The sequence below is a fragment of the Aquila chrysaetos genome, chromosome 2 (genome assembly GCF_900496995.4).
Source record: "Aquila chrysaetos chrysaetos chromosome 2, bAquChr1.4, whole genome shotgun sequence".
In the NCBI taxonomy this organism is placed as follows: Eukaryota; Metazoa; Chordata; class Aves; order Accipitriformes; family Accipitridae; genus Aquila; species Aquila chrysaetos.
This window is the reverse complement of record NC_044005.1, coordinates 5,652,875-5,680,137: the sequence shown is the minus strand read 5'-3', so window position 1 is coordinate 5,680,137 and position 27,263 is coordinate 5,652,875. Positions and strand designations below refer to the sequence as shown.

The 27,263-nt window shown below is 37.8% G+C and overlaps 1 protein-coding gene across 4 annotated transcripts in view; it reads left to right on the top strand.

The window, feature by feature from the left end:
- Positions 1 to 21,110, top strand: part of EXOC5 (exocyst complex component 5) — a 29,104-nt gene extending 7,994 nt beyond the window's left edge. For 2 of the 4 annotated variants that reach the window (XM_030037528.2, XM_041129113.1), the window contains 17 exons: positions 509 to 656; positions 1,064 to 1,258; positions 5,432 to 5,496; positions 5,939 to 5,967; positions 6,122 to 6,231; positions 6,715 to 6,759; positions 6,859 to 6,999; positions 8,107 to 8,189; positions 8,646 to 8,855; positions 9,124 to 9,159; positions 10,054 to 10,201; positions 12,389 to 12,497; positions 13,209 to 13,329; positions 14,071 to 14,157; positions 16,838 to 16,946; positions 18,011 to 18,226; positions 18,696 to 21,110. In XM_030037528.2, the coding sequence (XP_029893388.1) occupies positions 509 to 656; positions 1,064 to 1,258; positions 5,432 to 5,496; positions 5,939 to 5,967; positions 6,122 to 6,231; positions 6,715 to 6,759; positions 6,859 to 6,999; positions 8,107 to 8,189; positions 8,646 to 8,855; positions 9,124 to 9,159; positions 10,054 to 10,201; positions 12,389 to 12,497; positions 13,209 to 13,329; positions 14,071 to 14,157; positions 16,838 to 16,946; positions 18,011 to 18,226; positions 18,696 to 18,884 (2,041 nt within the window). In that variant the 3' untranslated portion in view covers positions 18,885 to 21,110. The remainder of the gene's footprint in view (positions 1 to 508; positions 657 to 1,063; positions 1,259 to 5,431; positions 5,497 to 5,938; positions 5,968 to 6,121; positions 6,232 to 6,714; positions 6,760 to 6,858; positions 7,000 to 8,106; positions 8,190 to 8,645; positions 8,856 to 9,123; positions 9,160 to 10,053; positions 10,202 to 12,388; positions 12,498 to 13,208; positions 13,330 to 14,070; positions 14,158 to 16,837; positions 16,947 to 18,010; positions 18,227 to 18,695) is intronic. The other 2 variants (XM_030037536.2, XM_041129111.1) reach the window with 2 other exon arrangements.
- The last annotated feature ends 6,153 nt before the right edge of the window (positions 21,111 to 27,263 follow it).

The window sequence follows — 27,263 nt, the reverse complement described above, 5'->3', positions numbered from 1 at the left end:
AGAAGAAAAGAAGTGAAGTCAGGAAGCAACATGGTTATAACCAAAACAACATTATGAGACTATATGACTGTATTCATTGCCTATTAATAGGATGCTGATTTAGAAGTTTACAGTAACATGTACAGGAGAAAATATTTTCCTGTTATAGCCTACACATTGAAGGGATGTAGTGGCCTAAGCTCTCTTTGCCCTGATGAGACTTATTTAGGGAAGTCGGGGATATAGGGATTTTTGTACCTGTGGCAGAGCCATGTTCTTAAGTGATTGGTATATAGGTATTCCCATCTCCCCTGGCCTACCTTTTATGTGATCACATAGGTTTTTATGTAGGCATAGAATTCTACACAAGCAGGGCAATGCAGTTTAAAACAACATGGCATTTGTAAGTTAGACATGATTATATCAGCCTTGTAGGCAAGTTTTTTTCTTAAAGTTTTTTTTAAGCTCTCTGCAGAAGACAATGTCTTTCAAACTAAATTCTGCTTTCCTGTATTTTATTTTAAATCAGATTATTGGAAGAATTTGTAAATCATATCCAAGAATTACAGGTAATGGATGAAAGGATCCAGAGAAAAGTGGAGAAACTAGAACAGCAATGCCAAAAGGAAGCCAAGGAATTTGCCAAGAAAGTACAAGAGCTGCAGAAAAGCAACCAGGTAAAACCTAACGAGTATAGTCAGTGCTAAGCTGTGCAAGTTTTAAAAGCATCACATGCTCTATTAACATTTCTTGGTACAGCATGCTACTGTTTGAGATAAGAATAAAGAGGGTTTGATGGAAAACAATTTCCCCTGTCAAAGGGGGCTTATCTGCATGTTCCATTAATGAGTGTTAGCTATTCTGAAAGTAGCTAGTCTTCACAATAGTTTAAAGGAAGATACTAAACTTTAAGCAGTTGTGTGTTCTTAATTAGTGGTTCTGAGTAGTTCTGTAGTTCTGAGACACAGCACCTGGAAAGCTGATGCCTGCATTCACTATGCTTCTTACTGAAGTAAATCTGGTGTTTCCTAAAGTACAGTAAGTGGAAATCGTGAGTTTTGTGTCCCTGTCTATGTTCTCCCAGGTTGCCTTCCAACATTTCCAAGAACTAGATGAGCACATCAGCTATGTAGCAACTAAGGTCTGTCACCTTGGCGACCAACTGGAGGGGGTAAACACGCCACGGCAACGGGCTGTGGAGGCTCAGAAGCTGATGAAATACTTTAATGAGTTTCTGGATGGAGAGCTGAAGTCTGATGTTTTTACAAACTCTGAAAAGGTAAGGGCTGTCAGCGGGATGAAAGCAGTTCAAAGCAATAAGCAGTACTGCCCTAATTACAAGCTGCTACCATGACTTACCATGGTCAGACTTCAAACCAGTGAGTGACTGACTTGTTAAAGTTTCATTGTTCTGAAATGTAAATTAACAACACTAGGCTGCAGATTGCTGATAAAGCATTTGTATTCAGTGATGCTTAATGTGGCAATGTTGGCATTTTTCATTTTATGAAATTATCAGAGATTTGAGAAACGCTGGGAGGGCAACTTTAGAGTGCATACAATATCTGCCTTTTTCCTTTGAACCCCTTGCTTCAGATCCACCCTGTAATGCAGAACGTTTCTGAATACAACTTCTTTGTGAAACTTTACTCTGTTGGGTCAGTCCACTGGCCTTGGATACCTTTTTGTCACAGCATGCCTTTGGGCTTTGTATAGTCCTGTGGTTATGTCTCCACCCTCTGAATTTAGAGGAACCGGGCAGGAAAACTTCAAAGAAATGTTAAGGCATTTTGTTTTTCTTATGCTTCAAGAGTATGTTCATGAAGCAAATATAATCTGAATGGTGTGGCTAATAGAAATAAACTGAAGGAAAAGTGTCCACCTGCAAGCAAAAAGGCACATGTAAAGTTGTTGGTTTGGGGTTTTTTTTGAGGTGTGTCCTAAAGAATTTTCCCGCTTTCCTTAAATTCTGTGCAGTGGTATGATTGTAGTCAGGAAAAAGTTACAGTATATGAGAACAGCAAAAACTTGGTTTGCACATTCAGCAAAAAATATGTGCTTGAAATGCAGCTCATAAAGTACCCGTGAATAGGTTAATAGTCATCCCCTCTCTACTGAGCTGAAGGTATCTCTCAGGGAAATGAAAAACTAATCATTTCATACAGTTGTATTCATACAGCTGCATAGTGACTTTCGTTTCATGGTCTGTGGGTATATGGTAATTACCAGTTGATAGTTTGCCCTAATCAAAGAGGGAGCACATAAAAACTTCTCGGACTTCAAGGAAAACAGAAACATTCCAATGTAACAAAAGTTCTTCTATGGACAGCCTTTTCCGTAAGTTAGTCTTTTTTTTTTTTTTTCTCCCTAAGTAGAAATAAAACATGCATTTTTAAAAATATTTAATGGCAACATGGTAAACAACAAAGCATAAGTTAAAAAGAATTATGCCTGCTGAAGAGTCTCATATAGAATTCAACTTTCACTCTACTTAGAACTTAAAGTTTCATAATACTTTCTGTTGGAGGATCTGAAAAAACTGGTAGATAAATAGGGTAAACCTGGAAATTGGTAAACAAATTAATCTTTATATATCCTGAAGAATAATAAGATATTCAGCAAATCTGGAGGAAGACAAATGTAGTAAAGGCCAGAAGTCTTGTGTCAGTCTGCAGAGGAAGTGTGTGGGAACATGAACAAGATTTTCTGGATACAAGTTATCTTATTGAGACTAATTTCAGTCAAGGTAGGTTAGTACTGTTCTGCAACTTTTTGCCTCCTGATTTAAATAGTAAGTAAACTAGTGTTTATAAAAGAATCTGCCTAGACATGTGTTATCACATCTTAATGCATCTTTGAACTAAAAATAGTTTTAAAGTATGAGATAGTAATAAATATTCTTAAATGTAAAACCTTAATGCTTTGTCAGTGTCTTCTGATCTTCGAACTGATGTGGGTTTTAGATAGTGTTTTGGAGTATGTTACAATTTTTTGTACTATCACATCCCTCACAAGTGTGGGTTTTTCTTTGAGACATTGAGGGCAGGGGATACTGTGAAAGGAGAGGCAAGAAAAGAATTATAATGCAGTTATTTCCTAGGTCAGTTCTTAAAATCTGTTGGATTCCTTTTTTTTCCCTACACTCAAGTTGTTGCTTCCCATATTACTTTCTTCTAGCTGTACTGAGCAATTTCTAAGTTATCGTCTCTGTGAAGGTTTTTCCTTGCTAGCTTGTCCTGTCTTAGGTATTGAGTGTCTTCATCCTCTGAATCCTTATCATTTCCCTTGCACTGCCAGCTAACAAGTCCCTCTCCTGTACTGAAGAGTCTTGAAGTGAGCAGATCCCTCCAGTTAAAACAATTAAGCTATCAAAACAATCTTAACAGCTCACTTGTTTATCATGCAATAGCATTGTCCTGTGTTTAATGTTTACTATTATTCTTACATCCTTTTCGCTATTTATGTTCTGCACTCAACATTATTCCGTTATGCCTTTTAACTTGTTCATAAAAGTATTTTGTTTTAAAATTCTCTCTTGCCATTATTTGTCCATGATTTTTCAGATTTTTTTCCAGATATGTTGTAGCCTTTAAGTTGTATTTTATAGAATCTATATTTATTTTGGTTTAATAGTTTACAGAAGCCTGATACAATTAAAAATGAAATATGTCTCGATTTAAGCAGAAACCATGGAGAATTGATTTGTCATGGCTTCTGTTGTGCATAAGAAAAGGCCCTGAATTCAATAAAATCTAAGTTAGTTAACAGCTATCATGTGAAGAGGAGACAAAGAAAATGTTGTGTTTGTGGGGTGATTTGGGGTCTTTTTCATAACATTGGTGAATAACTGCTAATATATACACTATTCTAATGACATCAGTATTGATCACAATTGTTAGGTATTAAATTTGCTGTAAGCTAATAGAAATAGCTGCTGTTTCATTGGATTTATTTGAGGACCGTAGCTGCTTTTGACTTAAGAGGCTATTGTAAGCTGACAGTTCAAAACATAAGCTGCTCTTAATAAGCAGAATGGATATAATTTATGAGAGCCCCTATTTTTGCTGAACAACCAACCTAGCATGATGTGCTCTGTATTCTTACCTGTGTCTCTTGTTCTATTCTTGAAAAGTTCTAATCCCACCCTGCTCTAAGTGGTGGGAGAATAGGATTTCATTACTTCCTTTACTCTCACTCCAGTTCCCTGGAACATGACTAACAGGAAAAACAAGATAAACTGTATGTTCTCCATGTTCCCTGTTGTATCAACTTATAAAGGTTTTGCTGAATGTAGTAGCTAGAGCCGCCTTCGAGGTGCTTTCCAATCACCAAGGCAGCATAATAAAGCCTGTAAAGCCATCCCAGAGCTGTGTCCGGTTTGGGCCAGTCAACGCTGTGTGCTTAAATCCACTGAACTTCTGTTGCAACCAGCTGTGTTCCCCACATTTTCAACTTGCTGTTTTTTATAGTTTTAGTCAGCCTAGTGAAACGGTCACTAAGCTCTACTGAGGTGCACTTCCCATGCTGATTGATCATGGAAGAATAAATGATAAAAGGTTTTGCTGTCCAGGACAGAGCAGAAATTTGCATGCTGCATTAACTTTATTTGGTAGCTTTTGTATTCATGTGACTACTTCTATTTTGTAGATGCATGATTAACTGACTTTCTTCCTGATCTTTGCTTTGGACCTCAGAGTTTATAGTTTCGAATACAGCTTCCATTTCTCCTTCCTTGGGAGAATGTGAGGTACTCCAACTATGCTCTGCTTTGATCCCCTTTTTGCCCTTCCTCCCCTCTCCATGCCGAGCATTGTCATGGCTTTTCTGGATACAGCTACACAGCTAATTTCATCAGTTGCAAAGAATTCCCCAGTGCATTTCCTGACATGTCTGAAAGGGTTGCTAGCCATTTCACTTCCAAGTTCAACAGAGAGCTCTTCTACTTGGGTGTGATTCAGTAAGACTTTTATCCTAATCCCTTGTAAAGTATAATGTTGCAGTTCAGCCAGCTCTGTGTTACAGCTATATATTTTATTCCCAAATGGAAGTGTGCAAATTTTCATGAGATTGCTTTAGCCACATTCTGATCTAATCAGCCCTGAGGAATCTTTGGTCTGCAAGCTGTACAGCTATGTTGGCATAGTGTGGTGATGAGTTACTTGTCCAGGTAGCTTAGACACCTACATAGACATGCAATGTTAACATATAATAAAAGACTTTTTATCATGTTTTGACCTGTATAATTTTATGTTAAAAAAAACCCCAAAACCTTAAGCACCGTAAAAGTACATACAGGAACTTAAAGGGGGTTATCTCTTCCACAGGTATATCAACTCAACCAGCTTTAGTTATAGGAATGACGTGTATGAAAATTGGACAGTGGAGGGGGAGGAGAGGAATAGCCCACAATCAGACCTCCTTTAATAATTCTGTCATGTTTTACTCTTAACAGATTAAAGAGGCAGCTGATATTATTCAGAAACTGCATTTGATTGCACAGGAACTGCCTTTTGACAGGTAAAATTCTATCTGACCATCTTTAAAAAGAAAAAAAATAAATCTTCGCATAGCTATAATTTTCTGATGCTTCCCTTGTCTACTTTTTTGGTGCTTTACTTGGTGATTCATTTAGGTTTTGAGATGGATTGTGTGCTTATTTCTGTCTCCTCTATTCTCAAATTTGTGTTCACAAACTCATGTTGTAGGATCATCTTTACGTACACATCCTAAACTGCTTAACAGACTTTTAATGGGATAATTTTGCTGTGCTGACTTAATGCTAGATTTGAATTAGATGCTTGTAGGTTTTTGTGGATATAAAGCATAACACAAAGATGACAGAAAAGTTACACATGTTTTCATTTTTAAGTAGGGTGCCTGTTACTTGTGATCTAGCATGTCTGTGATTTCTCTTGTGATGTGGATTTGAATTTAATCATGGTATTTTTGTTGTTAACAGGTTTTCTGAAGTAAAATCAAAGATAGCAAGTAAGTTATCTATGCAGTTCAATCCATATTCCTATATTTGAATTGTTAAAGGTGATTAAAGAAGTATGCAGAATATGTCAGTATTACTGTTTTTGTCAGTGCTTGTATTATGTAGCCTGATGGGTTTTTGTTGTTATCCCCTTTCCGTCTCCAGGTAAGTACCATGATTTAGAGTGCCAGCTAATTCAAGAGTTCACCAGTGCACAGCGGAGAGGCGAAATCTCAAGAATGAGAGAAGTAGCAGCAGTTTTGCTTCATTTTAAGGTAAAAACTGAGGAGTTTAATTTAAATGCATACATAAAACAACCCACGATACAATAAATGCCTGTTTTAAGTGAGCATATTTGCATGGGCACAGCCACCGTATTGGATAACACATGTAACTTTAAAACCACTGAGATGTTCCATCTGAAACCAAATGCAGGGGAATAAAAGAGGCAGATGATGGGGGATTGGAGGCAGTGTCAGTAGAGCCCATTCTGAGATAATCTTTTCTTGTATGTGTGTGAACTGACTTTCATGCTTGAGAAAGAGTATTGAAACCTGTGGTGTATATCCATGTAGAGTGGGTGATAAGTGGTGTTACCTTAGGTTTGTGACAAAAATGGGTTTGAAAGAGTCTACGCTTTTGATTAATCTATTTTTTTGCAATAACTTTTTCACGGGGGTTGTATTTCCTTGATTTCATTCTATACTGAAAGCATGGAGAACCTCCTTTAACACTGAGTTGTTTTGCTCCTTCCATAGGGCTATTCCCATTGCGTTGATGTGTACATAAAACAGTGTCAAGAGGTAATACATTTTGTTTTACATGTATCTCTTTGGGTGTTGATTTATTTAGTCATATAAGTGGTTGTAAATATATTATGAAATGTGCTTCTAAAACCCTAGGGTGCATTCCTGAGGAATGACGTCTTTGAAGATGCAGCCATTCTCTGCCAGCGAGTGAATAAGCAAGTTGGGGAAGTCTTTAGCAATCCGGAGACTGTGCTAGCCAAACTAATTCAAAATATCTTTGAAGTTAAACTTCAGGTATTTCAATTTTTAACATGCTGAAGTTCATTGAGGAAGCTTTTAATCCAAAAATATTCTATCTAGTAATAACAATTAATGAGAATTTACAATACTTGTAATCTTGTATAAGGATGTAGAATCACAGCTGATTGCTCTGTGATAATTCAGACAGATAATCAAGCCTATATCAAATAAAGCAGCTTGTACTCTGAATACAGTGCAACTGAAGATACTCAAATTCAATATGTAAAATTATAAGAGAATCAGTGTGTTCGTTAGCTAATTTACAAGATGTCATACGCATATTTGATTTCTTCTGTATGCCCCCTACCAAGAATATGTCAGGAAAAGAAGTTTAACATTTAATAAGTGTCTTTAATCTGTTAATTCTTGGAATTGGGTTTCATGTGTGAGGTTAGCATTGAATAAGCAAAAATAACTTACGTTGTGAATACTGTCTCGCAGCTAATGCAATATGTATGTGAAAGTCTGGAATAGTTGAAAATATTAAGTTTACCATCCTGCAAATACACTCATTTAAGTGTGTAACGTCAACAACGTGACTATTTGTTGCAAAAAGCAATTTCTCTGTAGATGTTATTGTCCTTGTAGTATAGAGATTGAGCCTGTGTTTCAACCCCAAATTTGTGTGTCAGTTTTGACTTAGTATTTTATGGTGAATAATATTTTTGTCCAAATATTCAATGACAAGAAGGCTCTAAGCTTGTATCTGCTTTGTGTATGTATTGTGATAAACAAATATGTAAGCATCTCCTTTGCTTACTGTCAACTGCGGAAATGCCCCTAGGCCTCTGGTGCTTTTAATTCTTAAGAAGAGGGGATTTTGTGTTTGTTGGTCAAGCATATTTTCAAAGCAATCTGTCTTTTGTCTTTGCTTCACACACTACTGCTTTGTATTATTAAATAATTTTCTTCTAAAAGATGCATTTAACTCTATCTGTAGATAATGCAGGATCTGTAAATTAGAGATTTAAAGACAAAGAATATACGAATTACCTTAACTAAGATATACACTTTACAGTAAACTACATATAATCTAGCAAGTAGTGAGAAGGACCTGTGGTTGTTAGTTAATCTTCTAACTGATGTACCCAAATTTTACAGAGTTATGTGAAGGATCAGCTAGAAGAACACAGAAAATCAGATGCGGAACAGTATCTTAAGAATCTCTATGATCTATATACAAGGTATTTATATATTGACGACGAAATTGTTGTAGATATTCTCTTGTAATAGATTGATTTATTATCAAGATGTAGGAAGAGAAGCCAAAAATGTAAACTTCTCATAAAAATTGAAAATTTTTTATGGCCGTTAACCTTTACAATGATTGCTTTCCTAAAGAATTTAAAATTCATCTTATTATTTTTAATGGGAAGTATTTAGTATAGTGATCTTTGAGAGTAATTTTAAAACTGTGCAAAAGCCACTCCTCTGCATCTCACTGGCGACTTACTTGATTGCAATTGTACTGTATGTGAAAACATTAATTATGAGAAATTCTTTACTTAAGTGTAGAGCTGCTAGAAGTCTTAATCACAATCAGGATTCTGTTGTGCTGTGTACTTTACAAACATGTAATGCTGTAATTCATACAAATTCAACCTTTTCCTCCTCTCCCCTTCTTTTTCTTTTGCATAAAGAACTACTAATCTGTCAAGCAAATTGATGGAATTTAACTTGGGTACTGATAAGCAGACTTTCTTGTCTAAGCTTATCAAATCCATTTTCATTTCCTACTTGGAGAATTACATTGAGGTGGAAATTGGTTATTTGAAAAGTAGGAGTGCTATGATTCTGCAACGCTATTATGATTCCAAAAACCATCAGAAGAGGTCCATTGGCACTGGAGGGTAAGTTTCTTCTGTGAAGTTTTGTACTTCTAAAATGGAAGGGAGGTGGTAAGGGGAGAAGCATAGTATTTGCCATGTCAGATGTACAGTGATGAACTGCAAAAGAGCAGGCTTCTAAAATGACCTACAGCTTTTTATAATTTGCTATCACTTTATGTTAACTTCTGCTAAAAAGTGTATTGCTCTCAGTACATGTGAAAGGTGATGCATGGTATTTATACGCTCATGGGAAATGAAAAATACCAGTTAAACCTATGTTTCAACTTAGGATCCAGATCCACAAAAGGACTGAAGCAAAATTAAGGTACCTAAAGCATGTATATGTGTGTATCTAAAAGCATACATTTTTTTTCACCTGCCCAGGTCTTGTGGTCCCCTCCCAAGACCTAGGAAGGGGAAAAGACCATAGCAATGTCAGTGAGAAAGCTCTTAATGAGCCCAGAAGATGCAATGGACTTAGAGAAAGGTAAAACAAGACTTCATTATCCTCAGGGTAGAGAAACTCTAATAAAGGAGTAGTGAGAAGTGGGAAAGAAGAATTAAAACTTGTGTGAAGCAGAGGTGATAAGACTACTGCACCTTTCAAAGAGCTACTGGGTTTAGTGTGTCAGGAATGAAAAGTGATTTAGAGAGAACAGCAGCAGCAAAGGAATTAAATGAATTAAAAAACAAAGATGAAAATTTAATTTTCTTGGGGAAAATTAAATTGATTGTAGTGTCTGACTTTATGGGTTGTTTTATGCATGGAAATGTGTTGGAGCATGCTTGACTAAATCAGGACTGCTGAGGTAGTGGATAAGGATGAGAGTATTTGTGGGTGTGGATGAGACAGAAAGCTCTCATTAGTGTTTTTAAAGTACAATGTGACAGAACGTATGAAGGCTAAACTTTGTCTGCAGGGCATAAGTGCCATAGGATTCAATTGAAATTACTCTTATTCCACAATGGGGAATAGCTGGTCCCATGGTGTGAACGCGCCATGGTTGAACACAGTTGACCATGGGATCAGAGGTGGTAGTTTTGCATTTACTGGCAATTTTTTTTAAGCTTGCAAGACTGTCTTAATGCTTGCATATCCTAAACTGTGTCTTGGGTTCTGTTTTTTAAGTTAACAACTAAAATATCCTAAATCATTGTTGAATTTGAGCTTCAAAATTTCCATCCAGTGAAATCTTCTTTTGGTATATCTCTGTTCTAGTATTCAAGACCTCAAAGAGAGAATAAGGCAACGTACAAACTTACCATTGGGGCCAAGTATTGACACACATGGAGAAACGTTTCTGTCACAAGAAGTGGTGGTTAACCTTTTGCAAGAAACTAAACAAGCTTTTGAAAGATGTCACAGGGTAAGTTTGCTTCCTGTGATCTCCATTAGTGATATAATTTTGTGTGTGAAATTAAATCATGAGGTTCATTTTTCAGCTGAAGTGTGATAGGAAGAAAGGAAGGACGTTATTAAACAAATCTCTTGTGTTCTTCACTGAATCAGGGTCATGGTGGAGGCTAAGGGTTTGATTTTTAAATATGGATCTAGTTGTACTTTGTGGCTTATAATACTGTCTATTTTTGGAAGAAGTGGGGAGGGTTAAACCTATTGTCTGCATTGCTGTTCTTACTGAATTAGACCCAAGACTTGAGAAGCCTTTAGTGTAATTTTTTTCCTGCTTTAAAAATACAGAGAATAGTTCAACAGTTGTTTTTCTGTGTGAAGTGCCGTTTCCTCTAGCATTAGAGAATATCTCCAATAAAATGCCGAGAGGAATAATTTTTAACATGGTTTACCTTTGTAACTCTCTACTGTTCTTTAATTGCTTTAGTCTAACAAAAAAAGTGTTTTCCTTCTGATTAAATCGTTGGTTTTGCTGCCTGTCAATTACTGTTTGTCTGATACTTTAGTGTAAATGGAAACCCTTGAAATTTAATTGCAAACTTAAATGCTAGGGATTTTTTTAGCTCACTACACTGATTTCTAACAAATTCTAATGCCTCTAATGTTCTAAATTAACTTAGTGCAGAAAAACTTAACATCTTAGATATTTAGAAGTTTTAATGTTTTATATACTTAGAGGGGCCAAAGATATAACAAAATACAGATATAACACTGTTACCTGTATACACTGGGATGACCACCTTCCTGGTGGTGAAAATCAGTGACTGCAAGACAAGCAGGTAGATCATTGTTTTTCTCAATATGGTAGTTGCTAGAAACACTTGTTAAATTCATGATACTAAACTAACCTTTTCTAATTGTGTTCAACTTTTTTTCTTTCTTTTTTTTTTTTTTCTCTTTCCTGTGGGGATCAGAATTTTTCATACTTGGTCTGAAAACAATTGTATGTATTGGGGTGGAAACCAATGCTAAATGGATCTCGGCATATAAGGAGATTTTTAGAATTCCAGGTGTATAACTTCTCTGTTATCATACATGCTGCTAGGGTTTTGTTTGTGGACAGAACGACTCACTATGCAAAAGAGAAGTTAAATGTGTCCTTGACTAACTAATTGTAATATTTATATCACATGACAGATGCATGCAAATACACTGTCTGTCCCAACTGTGACTGCTTTAGGAAAAATAAGTTGGTAATTCTGGACGTAACCATATATTGCAACATTTTGGTGTTTGGAAATCTCTGTAATGGTGTTTTGTTGTTGGGGTTTTTGTTTTGGTTTTTTTGGGAATATAGCAGAAATCTTTGGGCGTGTTCTTACGTAAATTAACTTGAATTGCAATAGTAATCTTTCTTACTCCTAGCTTCATAAAGTCTTCACGTAATTCCTTAAAAACCAAAGCCGTATTTCTTATGTGCAAAAGGCCTGGTTCGTTTTTCTTTAGAAAAGGGATTTACTGACAGGTTTCTGTCCAAAATCCCATGTTGCTTACAGCTCATGAAGGTACAGATGCTCTGTGTATATGTGGGCATTACTTCACTTAATAAAAATTTTCATGCTCTGTTGACTCCAGCTGAACTGTGGTAAATGTAGCTGAGGTTCAGCCTGTATTATTTTTAATGCAGTACTGTGGCAATGATAAAAGAACAGCTGCACTGGGTGAAACTGAAGGTCCATCTAACCCAGTGTCCTGTCTTTGTGGCCGGTGGCAGAAGCTTAGTAAAAGAGAAAAAAGGCAGGGTGTGGATAGAGTCATCTTCTCTGTATACATTTTCCCAGCATCCAGTGGTATGCAGTTTAGGTAATTCCTGAGATTATGTCTGGACAGTTGTGTTTTAAGGACTATTGATTAATAACTTCCTTTATTATTACTATTATTATTAGAAAAGGTATATACTTTTGCTTTTTGTAGCATCCTGTTGTGTGCTAGCTTCAGTTTACTTGTTAACGCTGAAGGCTTTATTGATACTAAAGGCTGTTCCTGAATAGTTCTCTGTATAGATACTTTTCATTTAGAGTAAAATTATAATTTTTCTGGAATACTTGTTACATTTTAAGCTTATCTCCTACGCAATATCGGATAAACTTTCAAATGTATGTAGAACTGACCTTTAGGATAATTTTTTTCTTCTTCTTTAAAGCTCTCTGATCCATCTGACTTACCGAAGAATGCTTTCAGAATTTTTTCTATGCTTGTAGAGTTCTTATGTACTGAACACATCGATTATGCATTAGAAACAGGCCTTGCTGGTGAGTGTAGTATTTTCTGAGCATTTCATCTCATTGGCCTTTTTGTGCAGATGATCTTTGCAGGTCCTTGCTGTGCCTTATTGATTGGCCTTGTTTGGAGTGTATTGGTTAAATGAAATTTGTGCATTTGGGAGTCAGCATTTAATGTCTTCTAAAGTGTAACTTCCATTTGGGGAATTGATGCGCAGATGGAAACGTGCTACTGTCTTCAAAAACATTTGTGTCACAGAAATTGGGACATCAGCACTCCCTACCTCTTCTAATTGTTCTCTGTGCCATAGCAGGAGAATATTTTTATATTAAGGCGTAGTGTATTATGTTTTATAAGAACTCGGTGTTTGTTTGTATACCTGTGCATTTTAAAGAGTGGCAGTAAATAAAAAAAATGCTTGTATTAAAGAAGTTAAAATCTTGACAGTGAGAACCTATCTTTCCTACATGAAAGCATAAAACTCGTGTTCTGAAGAATTTTTTACATTGGCTGTTCCATTTTGCCTTAGAAATTTTAAAAGCAAGATATTTCTGTGCTCATGGTTATTACCTGATATAGCTACAAGAAGTATTCTATATATGGCACCATGGTAAATTTTTTAAACTCTAAGCCTGTGATTTAAGCATTCATGGAAAAATTCTGCATATTTAAAAAAGTCATCATGCTAATTACAAGAACTGCATATCGTTACAATCCTGATGAAACCTTCTTTGCTTTAGGCATTCCCTCTTCTGATTCAAAGAATGCAAATCTTTATTTCTTGGATGTTGTCCACCAGGCCAATACTATTTTCCATTTATTTGACAAGCAGTTCAATGATCATCTGATGCCATTGATCAGGTACCTTTATTTTGATTAACATTTCCTTCGTGAATGGTCATTTTCAGTAAAGCAAGCAATTTTCTTCATTCCCTGTTTCTATTAAGAGGAGTTTGTTCTTGGAGTGGTTCAGCTTGATGTTGTGGGAAGATAAAATACTGTAACGGGAGGGGGAAGAAGGGAAGTTAAACCAACTGGTTCCTGGGAGAACTAATGGGAGAGAGGGAGCTCCAAGAGTATTGATAGGAAGGAGAGACAAGTTGCTCTTTAGAGACTTCCCTGCTGCATTACAGGCCAGGACTGGAGGGGGTTTGTGGCCGCGCCTTGGGGTGAGCTGGCGATATCAGGGCTGCTGAGACTCCTGGGGGTACCTCACGGGCCTGGGAGCCACACGTGAAGTACATGAAAGCTGCATGTTGTTGGGAGCCACGGGCTGGATACGCTCGAGGTAGAGCGCACTGATGTGCTGTGAATTAGTGTGCGTGCAAGGCTGGGTTTGCGCGCTGGCCTGCCGGGGGCTGGCAGCAGCTGAGAGGCATTGCTCAGTACTGCCCGTCAGCACTCAGCAAATCCTGCTCAGGGTCAGATGGCTGTTCAGGCTGTTGATTTGTTGTTCTGAAGCCAGCTAACTCCATCTAAACTAGTCCTTTCTGACGGGATGGGAAATCTTCACAAAATCCTGTTGTAAGTAGCAGACCCAGCAGAGAAATTTGTTCTGATATTTTAACGCTGTCACATGCTCAACCCTCTATATTGTTGCAGTTCTTCTCCTAAATTATCTGAATGCCTTCAGAAGAAAAAGGATATCATAGAACAAATGGAAGTGAAGCTGGATATGGGCATTGATAGGCAAGTAGAGATTTAAGCTTTCTGTTAATCATTACTTCTTGTAAAACTCCTTTGTGATGTACGTTAGCTTTTCTTTTAAGGGTGAATTATTTCTGAACACAAAATTGATTTTTTTAAAATTCCGTAAGTATGCATTATTGTGCGTAGGAAATTTAGATTTTGTTTGTTTAGAGGGTCGTATTTTCCATGGCAGATTTCTGACCTGGAAGTACTTCTGGAAGGACGTTAAAGGATTTTGGTTATGTTGAAAGAGTGCAATAATTCAGTTTTACCTTATTGTCTCAAACTACTTTTTTTCTACTTCAAAGGAGGGAGGAATGATGATTGAAATAGGTTAAAGACTTGCAGGATTTCCATTAGGAGCAAAGTTTGACAAAAATAGGTTAGATGATTTGCTTGAATCTGTGCAGTGCTATGGATTAGACCTAGTCATAGAAGTCTGTAGACCTGGAATAATTTTGGTTCTGACATTGACTTGCTTTGAGGTTGTGACTGACTCGTTTAATCTCCGCCCCCCCCCCCCCCCCCCCCAGTAAAAATGAGGGGATAGCTATAAAAATTGTAAATTAAAATCATAGCTGTTTCGCAGCAGAGGAAAATAACAAACTAACATGCTTAATATTAGGAAATGGAGCTATTGTGTGATGCCCTACTTTGGTCCTGGAAGCATGTAGTGTTCCCATATTTCAAGGTGGCATTAGTCAACCAAAACCATGTTACCTAAGCTTTCTGTGCCTGTTTTCTCTCTGCAGTAATGGAAATAAGCCATCCTGTGGGTAACGAGGGCTACTCTGGAAATTATTACTGAGGTTTTTGTAAGGATCACACCATACTGGAGAGGGATGAGAACAGCACTATATAGGAAAAACAGGCATTGCATTTGTGTCCTACTGGGTATTTTCTGCAGAGAGAGGAGAAAGAGATTTGATATATGTTATTTGCACCTGTGTTTTCTGTAGGTGCAAAAAGAAAGGTGGAGGTAGGGGATGTGCAAGTAGCAATTGAGATTTTAGCTGCTTCTGCTGGAAGTGACCTTAGAGGTTTAAACAGAAAGCTTGAAATACTTGAACCATTGAGGCCGTAAGCTTAGATCTAGACAAATACAGGTTGGTCATCAGCATTAGAATAGTTTGTAACTGTTTGTGTAAAATACTATCACTTTTAAGAGATTAATTAAGACTTAGGAGAACAAGTCCCTGTTGGAAAACGGTATGTGGTTGGAGACTTCAAAAAATTTGTGCTTTGGCACATAGAAGAGAGTGGTTAGTTTTTAGTTGAATGTTAGATGTAAAATGTGTCTGTGTGCCTGTTTACATGCTGTTTTGTGCTGCCGCTGATGCTGTTGAGAATTGATTGTCTTGCTTAAAGGAATGATCAAGTTTTACAAATTTGCTTCTATTTTTTAAACTTGATGGTTTCAACATTATCCAATATGAAAAAGTCCAATAGCAGCTTCTTGAATGCCTTTCACAGCAATTGTCTACCTCTGAAAAAGTGATGTATTAGCCAAACAAAATTAGTTCAACTGGTTTTATTTCAGTATGTATTCTGTGTAAACGGCCTTCTGGGAGTATTTATTGAAAATGGAAATTGAGAATGCAAGATACAATTTCTTTAAATTTCTATTGGTATGTGGATTGTTGAATGAATTACACCTGAAATGCAAGTCTGAGCTCTATGCATAGAAAAAACAGAGTTTATTCCCTCTTTGGATACATATTTTCTTCTCCCCTTCACCCCAAATTGTATCCTTCAAGGCCCGTAATGGCCTTGACTGTTTTCTTCAGGGAGTTTGGAGGAGTGAGGGGGGTGAAGAAAAGTGGAGGAAAAAAAAAAAGGAGATGCAGAGGGAGGTTCCTGGCAAAGGTAGGCACTGAGAGAGGTATGCAGCCTCTCTCGGCTGCTATGCTGTTTGACCTTTGGTTTGGACTTAAAGTAAACCAGGGCCTTGACCTTAGATAATGTTCTGAAAAGATAAATCCTGTAAGGGAGAAGTAAATGACACTGTTAAAACTCTATTAGATTTCTGAGAACAGAGAAATACCAAGCTCTGGCAAAGGAAGAGGTTTTTCCTTTCCCGCCCCCCTTCATTTTCCAAGTGTTTTCTGATAGAATGTGATAATATGCAATGTGATCTAATTCTACTAAACTCTTTGGAATACTACCTTCAGCTTTCTGATTCCCTCATTCTTGAAGAGTGCTATCCAATTTCTCTGAATGGATTTGAATGGATTAGCTTACAATTAATGTGTCCCCTTTAAAACCAGCTGGCCAGCATGCTATGTGCTGTGCTCCAAGACACTGAACTTGGAGGAAAGAGTTTTTAGGGTTGTTGAGGTTTTTTTTGGCTGATTCTCCTTTTCCTAACTGCTTACATAAAATCAATTGTATCTTCTCCACAGAATTGCATTGCAACTTCAGAAGAGTGCATATGTGTGTGTGCGTGTCTGTTACATAAAGTACTTCCTTTGACATGTCCTAGCACTGCTTGCTTCTTACAATAAATGTTCGCTTTTAGTGTAGCTTCTGTAGATTACTCAAACGTTAGGTAGTGGGGGATTTTCCTCATTGCTTTATGCTACTTACTTTTGTATAGAATCATATTAATATATGTAAATATAAAAATCAAGGAAATTAAAATGTTCCCTTCAAAACCCGATCTGTGTTTGTAACTTTAAAGGACACTGAATTGTATGATTGGACAGATGAAGCACATCTTGGCTGCAGAGCAAAAGAAGACAGATTTTAAACCAGAAGATGAAAACAATGTTTTGATTCAATATACTAATGTGAGTAAACTAAGTCCCAGTTCATCAGTATAGCCTCAAAAGCTCATGAGTATTATCAGGTACAAGATGTCTAACGCGTGTTTGGTAAGGAACAACATGTGCATTTGATTAATTTACTTAGCTATTCCATTTTGCACTAAGCACCTCCAAACTGTTGTGGACTATTTTCTTAAGCTGATAAGGAACATTGGCAGTTTTGTATCTAGTGTCAGACACAAATCAGTAGGTGCTGGACAAACTGTCACATTCCTTCCCCTCCCAAGAGGCCCAGATTTGGAAGGAGGTTTTCAGCTGATAATTAGCTTTTAGCTATTAGTTTCAGAAAATCAATTATCAGGTACTCTCTAGTTGCTGGGCACTTTTTCTCCTTAGAATGGCAGGAGCATGACAAAGCATCACAGGTATGGCATGAACATTCTTTGCTGCAGAACGTTGTCTCTACCACGGAATCTGTCTGAATCCCAGCCTACAGGCTGCTGAGAAGCTGTAGTGCTGGGTTACATTAGGCTCTTGTTAGGGAGCAATGCAGAGAGGAGTAGAGAACAAACTACAATCAATGGGAAGGGAGAGCGTTGCCTCAATGCCGGCAGCCAGGTGGGAAGGTGAGAAGTGGAGCAGTAGGATGTAGAGTCTGGTACTATGTGGGAAGGGTGAAGATGCCTGTATGGCTGTTAATTTGGGTTTATAATTACAGCTGACAAGAGGTTTTTTAATCACTCCCTCCTACTCCTTGGTTCATTATTGTTTGAATTAAAAGCCCAAATTAAACTGTTCTATTCTGAACTGATGTGAACTATAACTTAATTGAATATTGCCTTGCATCTATCTTTCTACTTGCATTTTTGCATCTTATGTGGCAAATAAAACCGTTGGAAAATTATTAATTGGAAAATGACTGATTTCAGTGATGTGTTGTGGGAAGTTTAAAAACTTGATGACTGATGTTCAGCTGGTGATGTGGAAGCCACTTTGAGAAGAACAGTTTTCTAGAAAGTGAGTGAAAGTAAGTTACCTAATTCTTTTTTCTTTTTTTCTTTTTTTTTTTTTTTCCCCCCTGTGTTTAGGCTTGTGTTAAAGTCTGTGGCTATGTTAGAAAGCAGGTGGAAAAGATTAGAAATTCTATGGATGGTAAGAATGTGGACACAGTTTTGATGGAGCTTGGAGTTCGTTTTCATCGACTTATCTATGAACACCTACAGCAATATTCCTACAGTTGCATGGGAGGCATGTTAGCTATTTGTGATGTGGCTGAATATAGGAAGTGTGCCAAAGACTTCAAGGTAAGCATGTACAGGTTGGTGATGTAAAGCCATGTCAAAATTAGTAGCTGGAGTTTATTTTTAATCAAACGTTTTGTCTTCATAAAAATAGTTTGTTTCTGTTTGAACATCACCATTTTGTATACTGATGTCATATATTCTGTTACTATACCAGCAGTTCTTTATCATGTCCTAAAGAGCTGTTTCCTGATAGCATTTTATTGCTTGCAGGCTATGTGTGTATACTGAAGAAGTATTGAGTTTGCATTATTACGTGCTCTACGTATAACTTTGTGTGTGTGCGTATCTCCCTACAGATGTATATGTGCGTGTGTCTATATATATTTATGTGTACGAGGACAGAATGATAGATGTGAATCCTCTGTTGGGAAGAAGTATTTTGAAGATCTAGATGGACATTGTATTATAAGACTTCGAGCAACTCTAGCTCTTAATACCTGTGTTTTTCTTTCTTTTCTCTGAACCACAGATTGCGCTGGTGTTACAACTCTTTGATACCTTGCATGCACTTTGCAATCTTCTGGTGGTAGCCCCGGATAATTTAAAGCAAGTTTGCTCAGGAGAACAACTTGCTAATCTGGACAAGAACATCCTTCACTCCTTCGTTCAGCTGCGTGTTGATTATAGGTCTGCTCGTCTTGCTCGTCACTTCAGCTGAGAGCATGGAAAGAAATGTTGTACCTTTGGGCGGGCCTCAGCTGTTAGAAAGCACAGGGAATAATTTCTTACAAAACCATGGTTGTAACTTTGGTGGGATAATGACTGTTCAGAATAAAGCAGCAGCCATATTTAAACATGACTATGTAGAAGGCGAGCAGGTAAAAACCTGAATTGTATTTCATGTAAGCTAAAGTTCTCCCAGTGAAGAATTTTGCAAATCTACTTGCTACTGATTTTTTTTTTTTTTTTTTTTTAATTGGAAACATGTCAGTGTAGGAGAGCAAGTGGTGCATTGAAAGTATTTTAGTCTTCAATATTGAATTATCAGATACCATTTGTTAGACTTGAACTACAGAGCATAGCGTAGGTAATGGATTACATAGAATAGACCAGTGTAAAAACATTCTTCATCAATTTTAATGACTTAGACTTCAGCACAGCTAATCATAATCAAATTATCTTTGATTGGTGTTTCTAAGTCATTTCTTTCATTTAAAACGTTATCCTGCTCAATGTAATTTCTTGCTCTAATTAATTAGCTTGGAATTTCTTTGAGATGTAGGAGTAAAAGCAACACTATCCCAGAAAGATGTGATTTATTCATTGTGTAGCATTCTAAACAGAACTAAAGTGGTGAAAAATTTGGGGGTTTTTTGTTTGTTTGTTTCTTTGGCTTTGGTTTTTTTGTACCTAATACTCAAGGGCCCACCAGAACGTATTGGCATTGTATGATCTGACATTATTGTTCCCGTTTGATACCAGCACACTGAATTTTATATATGCTCCTAAACTAAATGCAGCTGCCTTGCCTAAGGCATTCTTATTACAAAGGAAAGGTGCCCATGGTTAGGTTAATATAAGAGAACTTTCTCCTGTCTCTTCTTTTGTGTGTAAATAAATTCAAATTATAACAAAGTGAAAGGATAAAATGTAGCTCAGTTTTTCATATGTGGGAGGAATGGAGAGTGGCTCTAGCACAAACCTAGAGTTGAAAATTTCTGTGCTGAAGATAATTGATCCTCAGTGCCTGAGCAATATAAAATGTTGAAGTGTGTGAAAGCTTTTCTTCCACTGATCATAATTTTAATATTGGAGACAGGCTACTTTTGTGTCCGTTATGCTCCAGCGTTTATTCAAGGTGTTTCTGAGGATGGACCCGAGGTGTGCATATAGTGAATTGAAGCAACAGTGATGTTTGAAACATCTGGGGTAGCTTTTCCACAAGCAGTTGAAAATTGTTGTAAATAGGCCTTTGTTCAGAGCGAGCTCTTGTGGAAAACAGGTTGGAACTGCTGTGGTTTGTGTCTTCAATCTGACTTAAGTCATCCCTGAACAAGTCATCTGTAACACTTTATTTCTACTGTGGGCTCTGCATATGTTATGGAAATGTCTTTCTCTCCCATCTTCAGAGCAGCATTTCTATGACTTTACTTTATGGGTCGGTCAAATAAAATTATTTTCCTCTTTTATTAATGAATTCCCAGGTGTAGTCAGTATTCACAGACGTGTGGAATTTCTCTTGGTTAGTTGAGGTTCTTCTGCTTCATTTTATATTTAGCAGAGCATTGTATCAGTAAACAAGAGAACGGATGCCAGACTGTCTCAAAGTATTCGGGGAGACTGGCTGCTTTGTTGAGCTGCGTAGCTCTATTTCTCGGCCATGGCAAAGCCACAAAGAGTTTTGGACACTGGAGGAGGCACATGCTTGTACTGCTGCCATTTTTTTTCAAAAGCTCTGATGTGAATTCAGATGATACCTCTCTGTTACCTCTGTAACTGAAAGCCAACAATTTTAAGGCTGTGGTTTTATTAACCAATACAAAATCTTTCTACAAAAAAGTGTCAGTTTGTAAACACTTCAGAACAATGAACATCATCTTAAGATTGCAGATCACAGAAGTGCTTCAGAATTTGTTGTATGATTGTTTGAATTATTTTAAGGTTGTGTGAAATGTATTTACCATATTTCTTGCTTTATTAGCTGTGTTTTCCATGCATATGCTCAGTGCAATATTTTCATTATGCCTGTTAACAGGAGGCAGCAAAAAGTAGGTGAATACTTAAACTTAGATATGTAAGCTCTTCCTCAATAAAAAGGATTCCCTCCAGACACTTTTTTCATTTCATTTTCATGTTCTTCAAATATCTTTATACTCAATTGTATAAGCCCTTCTATTTAAAAAAAAAAAAATTAAATAAAAAAAATAAAAGTAATTTTACTGACCAATTTTATCACTGGTGTGAGCTTTCCCTTTCCCCTTCCTTTGAAAAACCTCCCCATGCACATACTGAAAGAGTTTCTATTTCTAGAGAAGACTACGTTGTCAGTAAATTTACTTTACAATACAAGTTGGATTGGGATGGGATGGGGAACTATAATTTTCACACATTTTTAAGTTTAGAGCTCTTATAGCATGTAATTTGGGAAAATATTTCCAGTGGCTTCTGAATACAATAAAGTACTATCCAAAATACAAATATGCCTTTTAATGTTCATGTAATGAGTTAAAGTATTGCCTTTCTAATGTTTGCTCCTAGAACGTAGGCATTTAACAGGCTGGCAGCCAAATGAATGCCTGAGAGGAGGTGTGTGTATGTGTGTGTAATTATGTTGTCTACAATTGGTGAAAATGGCTTTGCAGTAAACTGTTGTAGGCTGGAAAATAAGCTGTGTTTTTACAAGTCCTATAATTTATTAACATGATTTGGTATTGTATTCTGTTTGCGTATGCACAGAGGGCAGGAAGGAGTTGGTGTTCTATAAGAATACTTCTCAACACAAATAAAAATATGAAAAACTGGGAAATGGAAGTGCTTGGAAAAATAAGATCTAGATATTTAGAAAGAGAGGGTAAGAAGCAAGGAAGACGTGAACTAAAAGGATATGGAGAAAAAGCAGTTTTAAATGAAGTAGCATAGCACATGGAAGGAGGAGGTTAAAATGTGATTAATAGAAACCTGACATACACTTCAACCTAGGAGAATAAGCAGGATTGGAATTAAGATCTCCACAGCTACATCCCACCCTGAAATGAAGTGAGCCTTTAGAGGGGGACTGGCTAAAATACTTTTGCCGTGGAGCTGTTCGTTCGTCTTGTGACTGTTGGATTCAGCAGGAAGAGACTCTCCGTAGAGGAGCGTGCATCTGCTGTGAAGGATAGGTAGTGATGCTGTGAATGTGAGCACTGCTTATTCCCACTGTGAGGAGCAGAAATGCATCAGCAATGTGCAGTCAGACTGGAGGGAAGGAGAATTTGCCACAGCTGAGCTTTTTTTTTTTTTTTTTTTTCTTTGAAGACTGCATTGATCTGGATAATGGTAAGTGACTGCTTGATTTCAGAATGGCATGGTATTGACAGGTGGCAGGTCAGTTTATCTTGCAATCAATAAGAGAACTTGGGTTGGGGTTTGGTGGGGTTTTTTTTTCCTCTTAGCTTTCACAAAATCATTTTAAATCACTGGTTGCTTCAGTGTTTAACTGCCACAGATAACTCACAATTTCAGTTGCCAAAGGAGCAATGCTCTGCCATATAGCTGGTGCTGGGGTGTTGTGATTGAGCACTGTCTGAATCGATTGGTCCAGTTCTGTAGGAAATATTGCAAATGTGTGGCAAAAATGCTGCATCTTACAAAGTGCCCTGGAGAGGGTGAGGCCCGTTGGGTTCCTTCACGGGTTGGGTACATGTTGGCCTGTTCTTCAAAAGCCTGTAGTTCCAGGTTTCTTAATCCAATATGTGCACGACAGTAAACCTAACATACTCAGTTTTAGATGTCACAACAAATTCCAAAACAGAGGGGTGCTCTTTGCATTAAGGTTTTGTGGCAATAACTATCTTAATTTGGTTTTTCCTCTATGAAGGAAGCAGATACCTAAATAATTGCTTGTCTAATTTTAGATGCAGGTAGCAGCCCTTCTTTGCACTTCTTGTCCCAGGAGCCGTAGGGAGGATAAGCCAGCCATCAGCACCAAAAGCTACTCTTCTAGAGGACAACTGAAAGGTAGGAGCACCTTTCCTGTCCTCATGTTCTGCTGGATAATGGCTTGTAGGCATTATTTCCACCACCTCTGTGCTGGTTGTAAGTGGAGACAAGGTTTCTGTTTTGCTATCTATATTGGAGTATTTTCTTTCTGGACATCAAGGCTGACAGGTTGTTTGTTTTTTCTTTCCCTGTGTTTCTACACCTGTTTTAAGAAGGGGAGGGAGTCAGATCTCCTGCCCAGTCATGTTCACTGCTTTGCTTGTCTTTTTTTTCCTCCATTCTAATTTCTTTTGGTGGTAGGAGATTTCTATACCATGTCTTCTGGTTATCTTAGACTGGGGAAGCAGCTGTGTTTGCCTGTCGTCTTTTCTCTTGTATGGGACACTGCTTAATCTGTGTCAATACAGCCCTTAGTGTATGTGGAAGCCTTGGTCTCTACTTTTATTCTATTAGCTTTACGTCCCTATGCCCTGTTTTCCTTTCCAGATCTCAGGATTGCACTATCCCTTCCCCTCTGTTACCACAATATCAGAGAGAGAAACCTTTGACTTTGCAGCATGGCTTCTAGGAGACCTTTACGTGTTATCTAGTGGTTCTTCGTCCACATGCAGCCTGGTAGGAGAAGGAGTTTAGCTCCTCTCCTGTTTATTCCTCTACCTTCCCCATATTCTCTCATGTCTGCAGGTCTCTGTTTCCACATGCTCTCCCCTGACCTGGCTGTACAGTGCATTGTATTGAAACTTCATGGAAGGGACCAGCCATGGGGGGCAAAAGTGTCAGGTATCTTGGCTTCAGTGTCCATTAGGTAACGTGCCAGGAAAGTAACATGAAATGTGAAGTTGAGCCATCTCTGCGTAGTATCTTTGAGAACAGCTTAATAAATCTTGTAATTTATTTATTTGTAATTTATTTATTTGTAGACAATATTCTTTGAAAGGTAATATTTTACAACTTTTCTTCTCAAAGTGTTAAAGCTTCTCTCTCTTCTTTCACTGAAACCCAAAATTGTCCATAAGGCTGCTGGAGCCAGTGCGTGAAGAAACAAACGCTGTTTTGGGAGGCAGGTGTCATGGCAGCAGTGGCTGTTGCTGAAAGCTTCCTCACGCTGTGTTTTGTTGTTCTCAAACCTGGGTTTAGCAAGGACAGAGGAGAGAGGAGACTAAGAGATGTCAGTCCTTGTCATTCCTCCCCTTTGTGTGCACAACAGGACTCTCTTAATTTTGGGGCTGTTTCTGCTCCCCACCTCTTTGTTGACTGGCTGATTGCACCACAGTCTTCCCTTGCAATTTATTGACCTTAACCCCACCTCGTCTGTTCTCAGAGCTGCCCAGGTCCTCCTCAGCTCTATCCCAGCTTCGCTTCTAGCCAAGGGCATATCCTGGCACAAACGAGCCCTTGCAGTGTCTTGGTTGTACATCTGCTTTTCCCATTTTGATCGTCGGTCTCTTGGGGACAGGAGCTGTTGTTCTACCAAGTGTCCGACCTCATCAAGGCCACCTCTTTCCTTGGAAAAAAAAGGTGAGACTGTGGAGAGAAGATATCCCCAGAAACGATTCACAGGTAGATAAACTGCATGGTATCAGAGTAAATAGCTCCAGCTGAAAGACGTGGTTAAGGTTCATCTCGGTTGATGCTGCCAGTTGAAGATGGTCATTTTGAACTCTACACTGTTTTGACATGTGGTATTTGAGTGTTGTAGAGAAGCCAGCTAACATGAGCTTGTGTTTGAAACATTTTTATAACATTCATTTTAGTGTAAACAATTCATTAAAATGACTTGCTAAGTCTTAGACAAGTGGATTTTTGAAGGTTGCTCATTTTACTTATCCATCCAAAGTCAATTTGAGTATGAATATATAACATTTTACTCATAATAGCAAACAACTTCAGAGAAGAGACATTTATTCTGGAGGCAGAGATTCCAACTAGACAGCAATGATGCATTACAAATATATAATTATTTGCACTAATATTTGAGCAGGTGGAATGGATTAGTACATGGTCAACATTGCACTGCTGATAACATGTATTTTTCTATATTAATATGTACTGTGCAACATGTATTAAAATTGTCAATAATTCATTTTAACAGAGATAGCAATATTTATATTGCTGTGTTCTACAGACAGCAGAGTGAATTGTTAAAATGTGTAAATCTGGGCTAGATTTAACTTAACTTTGTTTCCCTGTGTGTGTGTGTGTTTTTAATTTCTCATTTAAAAAAAAACCACAAAAACAACCCAACAAAAAAACACCCTTCAACCTAGAAAGACTTTTGCTCTTTTGTGGAATTTCTGATTCAAATCCACTCCTGATCTCCCTAGCCTGTCAGGAAACATCTTGAAATGAGACCTCCAAGACCCAGCCCAGCCCCTTGTATTAATACTGGGGTACAGCCTTGGTTTAGGTGCTTAATAGGTGGATTCCCTCTGTGGATTTTCCTGAATTAACTGAAGATGACTGTTATATTTTTTATTTTTAAGACCTATTTTGTCTTCTGCTATGTTGGCTGTTGTTTTTCCCTCTTAATGCATTTTTCTGGAAGCCTCTGAGGGTAAAGTTAGTCTGTTTAACCAGTGAATGTATCTCCTTTTATAAAGGAGGGTCAAGAGGAGAGATTCCTCTCTGAGTCTTGTTGTGACTGGAAAATCCCATGCTGCAAAAAGTGCAACACGGGGTGAGCCACTAGTCTTAGAGGGATATCTTGAATCATGTTGTCTGCAAGTGTTTCTTGACAGCTGTTTTGTTCTGAGATGCATATATGGGGCTGTATTCAGGAAAAAATGGATTTTGTTGCTTTTTCCTCCAAGGGATGTCTGTCTGGAGACAGCAACTGAATTGCATGCAGCAGCAGAGTTCAAAGCAGCCAGAATCCATGCATCCATCTGAAGACTTTAAAATTACTTCACTGGCCAGCCAGACACAAGTTCAATTGGGCTAGTGAATCTCTCCCTTTTTGTGGAGGTTTTCTTTTTGGTTTTGGTGGTTTGTTTTGGTTTGGTTTTAGTATGTGCTGATGAATATTAATCTCAGAAGTGTCTGTGGGGATGGATTGCTCCTTCCTCTTGTCTAGGTAACTTGTTTATTCTGAAATAGTATATTACATTTGAAAAGCTTCTTTAAAAGTGTGATGGCATCCTTCTGTGGTGTCTGAGCATCTGCCATAAATGCCTGCATGAACTGAGCCCCCAGTTGAGACTAAAGAAAAGAAAGTCCTGCTTAGCAGTTGAGAATCAACTTGCTGTTTTTTAATTTACTTTTTTCTTCCTGCAACAGTGAGAGCCTTAAATAGTAATTTTGAGGCAGGGCTTGAAGTCCAGGTCTTCTGAAGGAGACCAGAAATAGCCGGCTTATGTTCGCTCAACGTATAGGGCACTGTGCCAAATTCACTGCTGGTGTGAGCAGCTGTAACTTTGCCAGCTTCAATGAAAATATGAATTTTTAAAAGTCCATAAGCACGTTAGACACATACCTTTGTCTTTCCACAATTAGTTTTGTTGCTTACATAGCATGAGGCTTTCTGTAGTACTTAATCCAATGCCTAAATATAGTAATTCCAATGCACTTGAGATCAATTAGATTTGTACTTTTAAACTCAGTTTTGTCTATAAAGATAATGTTATGTTGCTGAAGGGATTTGGTATTTAAAGTGTCTGAACAAGTCTAAGTGGCTCTTGGGCATTATAATTTTTATTTAGCTGCTTTTAGCCCAATCACTAATCAAATTAAAACCTACCATGACTGGTGTGTAAGTCAGAGCAGACGGTGGAGCGCGTTTAGCTGATAGCACTTAATTTTTTGGCAAGTGAGGTGCGAAGGTGGTGCTTTTGTTAGTGACAAAGAATGCGTCTTTTCTGGAAATTGAAAAGCAGGTTAAAGTGGCTTTTGGGGGACAAAGACATACGTCCAAGGAGGTGGTAGTCCCTACAAAGATGGGCAAAGATCCCTTTGAAGTCTTTACACTATGAAGGCACTTTGCTTTAAAGGAAATTACTTTATTTGGTCGTGCTAAATAACGATCCTGTAAGAATAGTACTGTTGGTGGTGTGTAGGGAGGAGGGGAAGGGTGTGAAAGAGCTGTCAGCTTCCCTCTAGGAAATTATTCCAGAACATACCCTCGGATCAGACCACCAGAGGGAGAATGCCTCGTGTGGCAGCAATATGATCCAAAATGTAGTTTGTTTCCCATTTAAGACACCGTGCACGTTGAGAGAACCCAAGCTATTCTTTGTGCAATGCATAATTCTCTCCATGTTGGTGTTTTCAATTCAGACCCACCGTATGAGGTAACGAACAGGAAGGTGGGCAGTTTTCTGTTTTGTTTCATGTAAAAATGGTACGTTTAGCAACGTTAGGGGCCTAGCTTTAAAAGAGAAGGCAGAAAATAATGATTCAA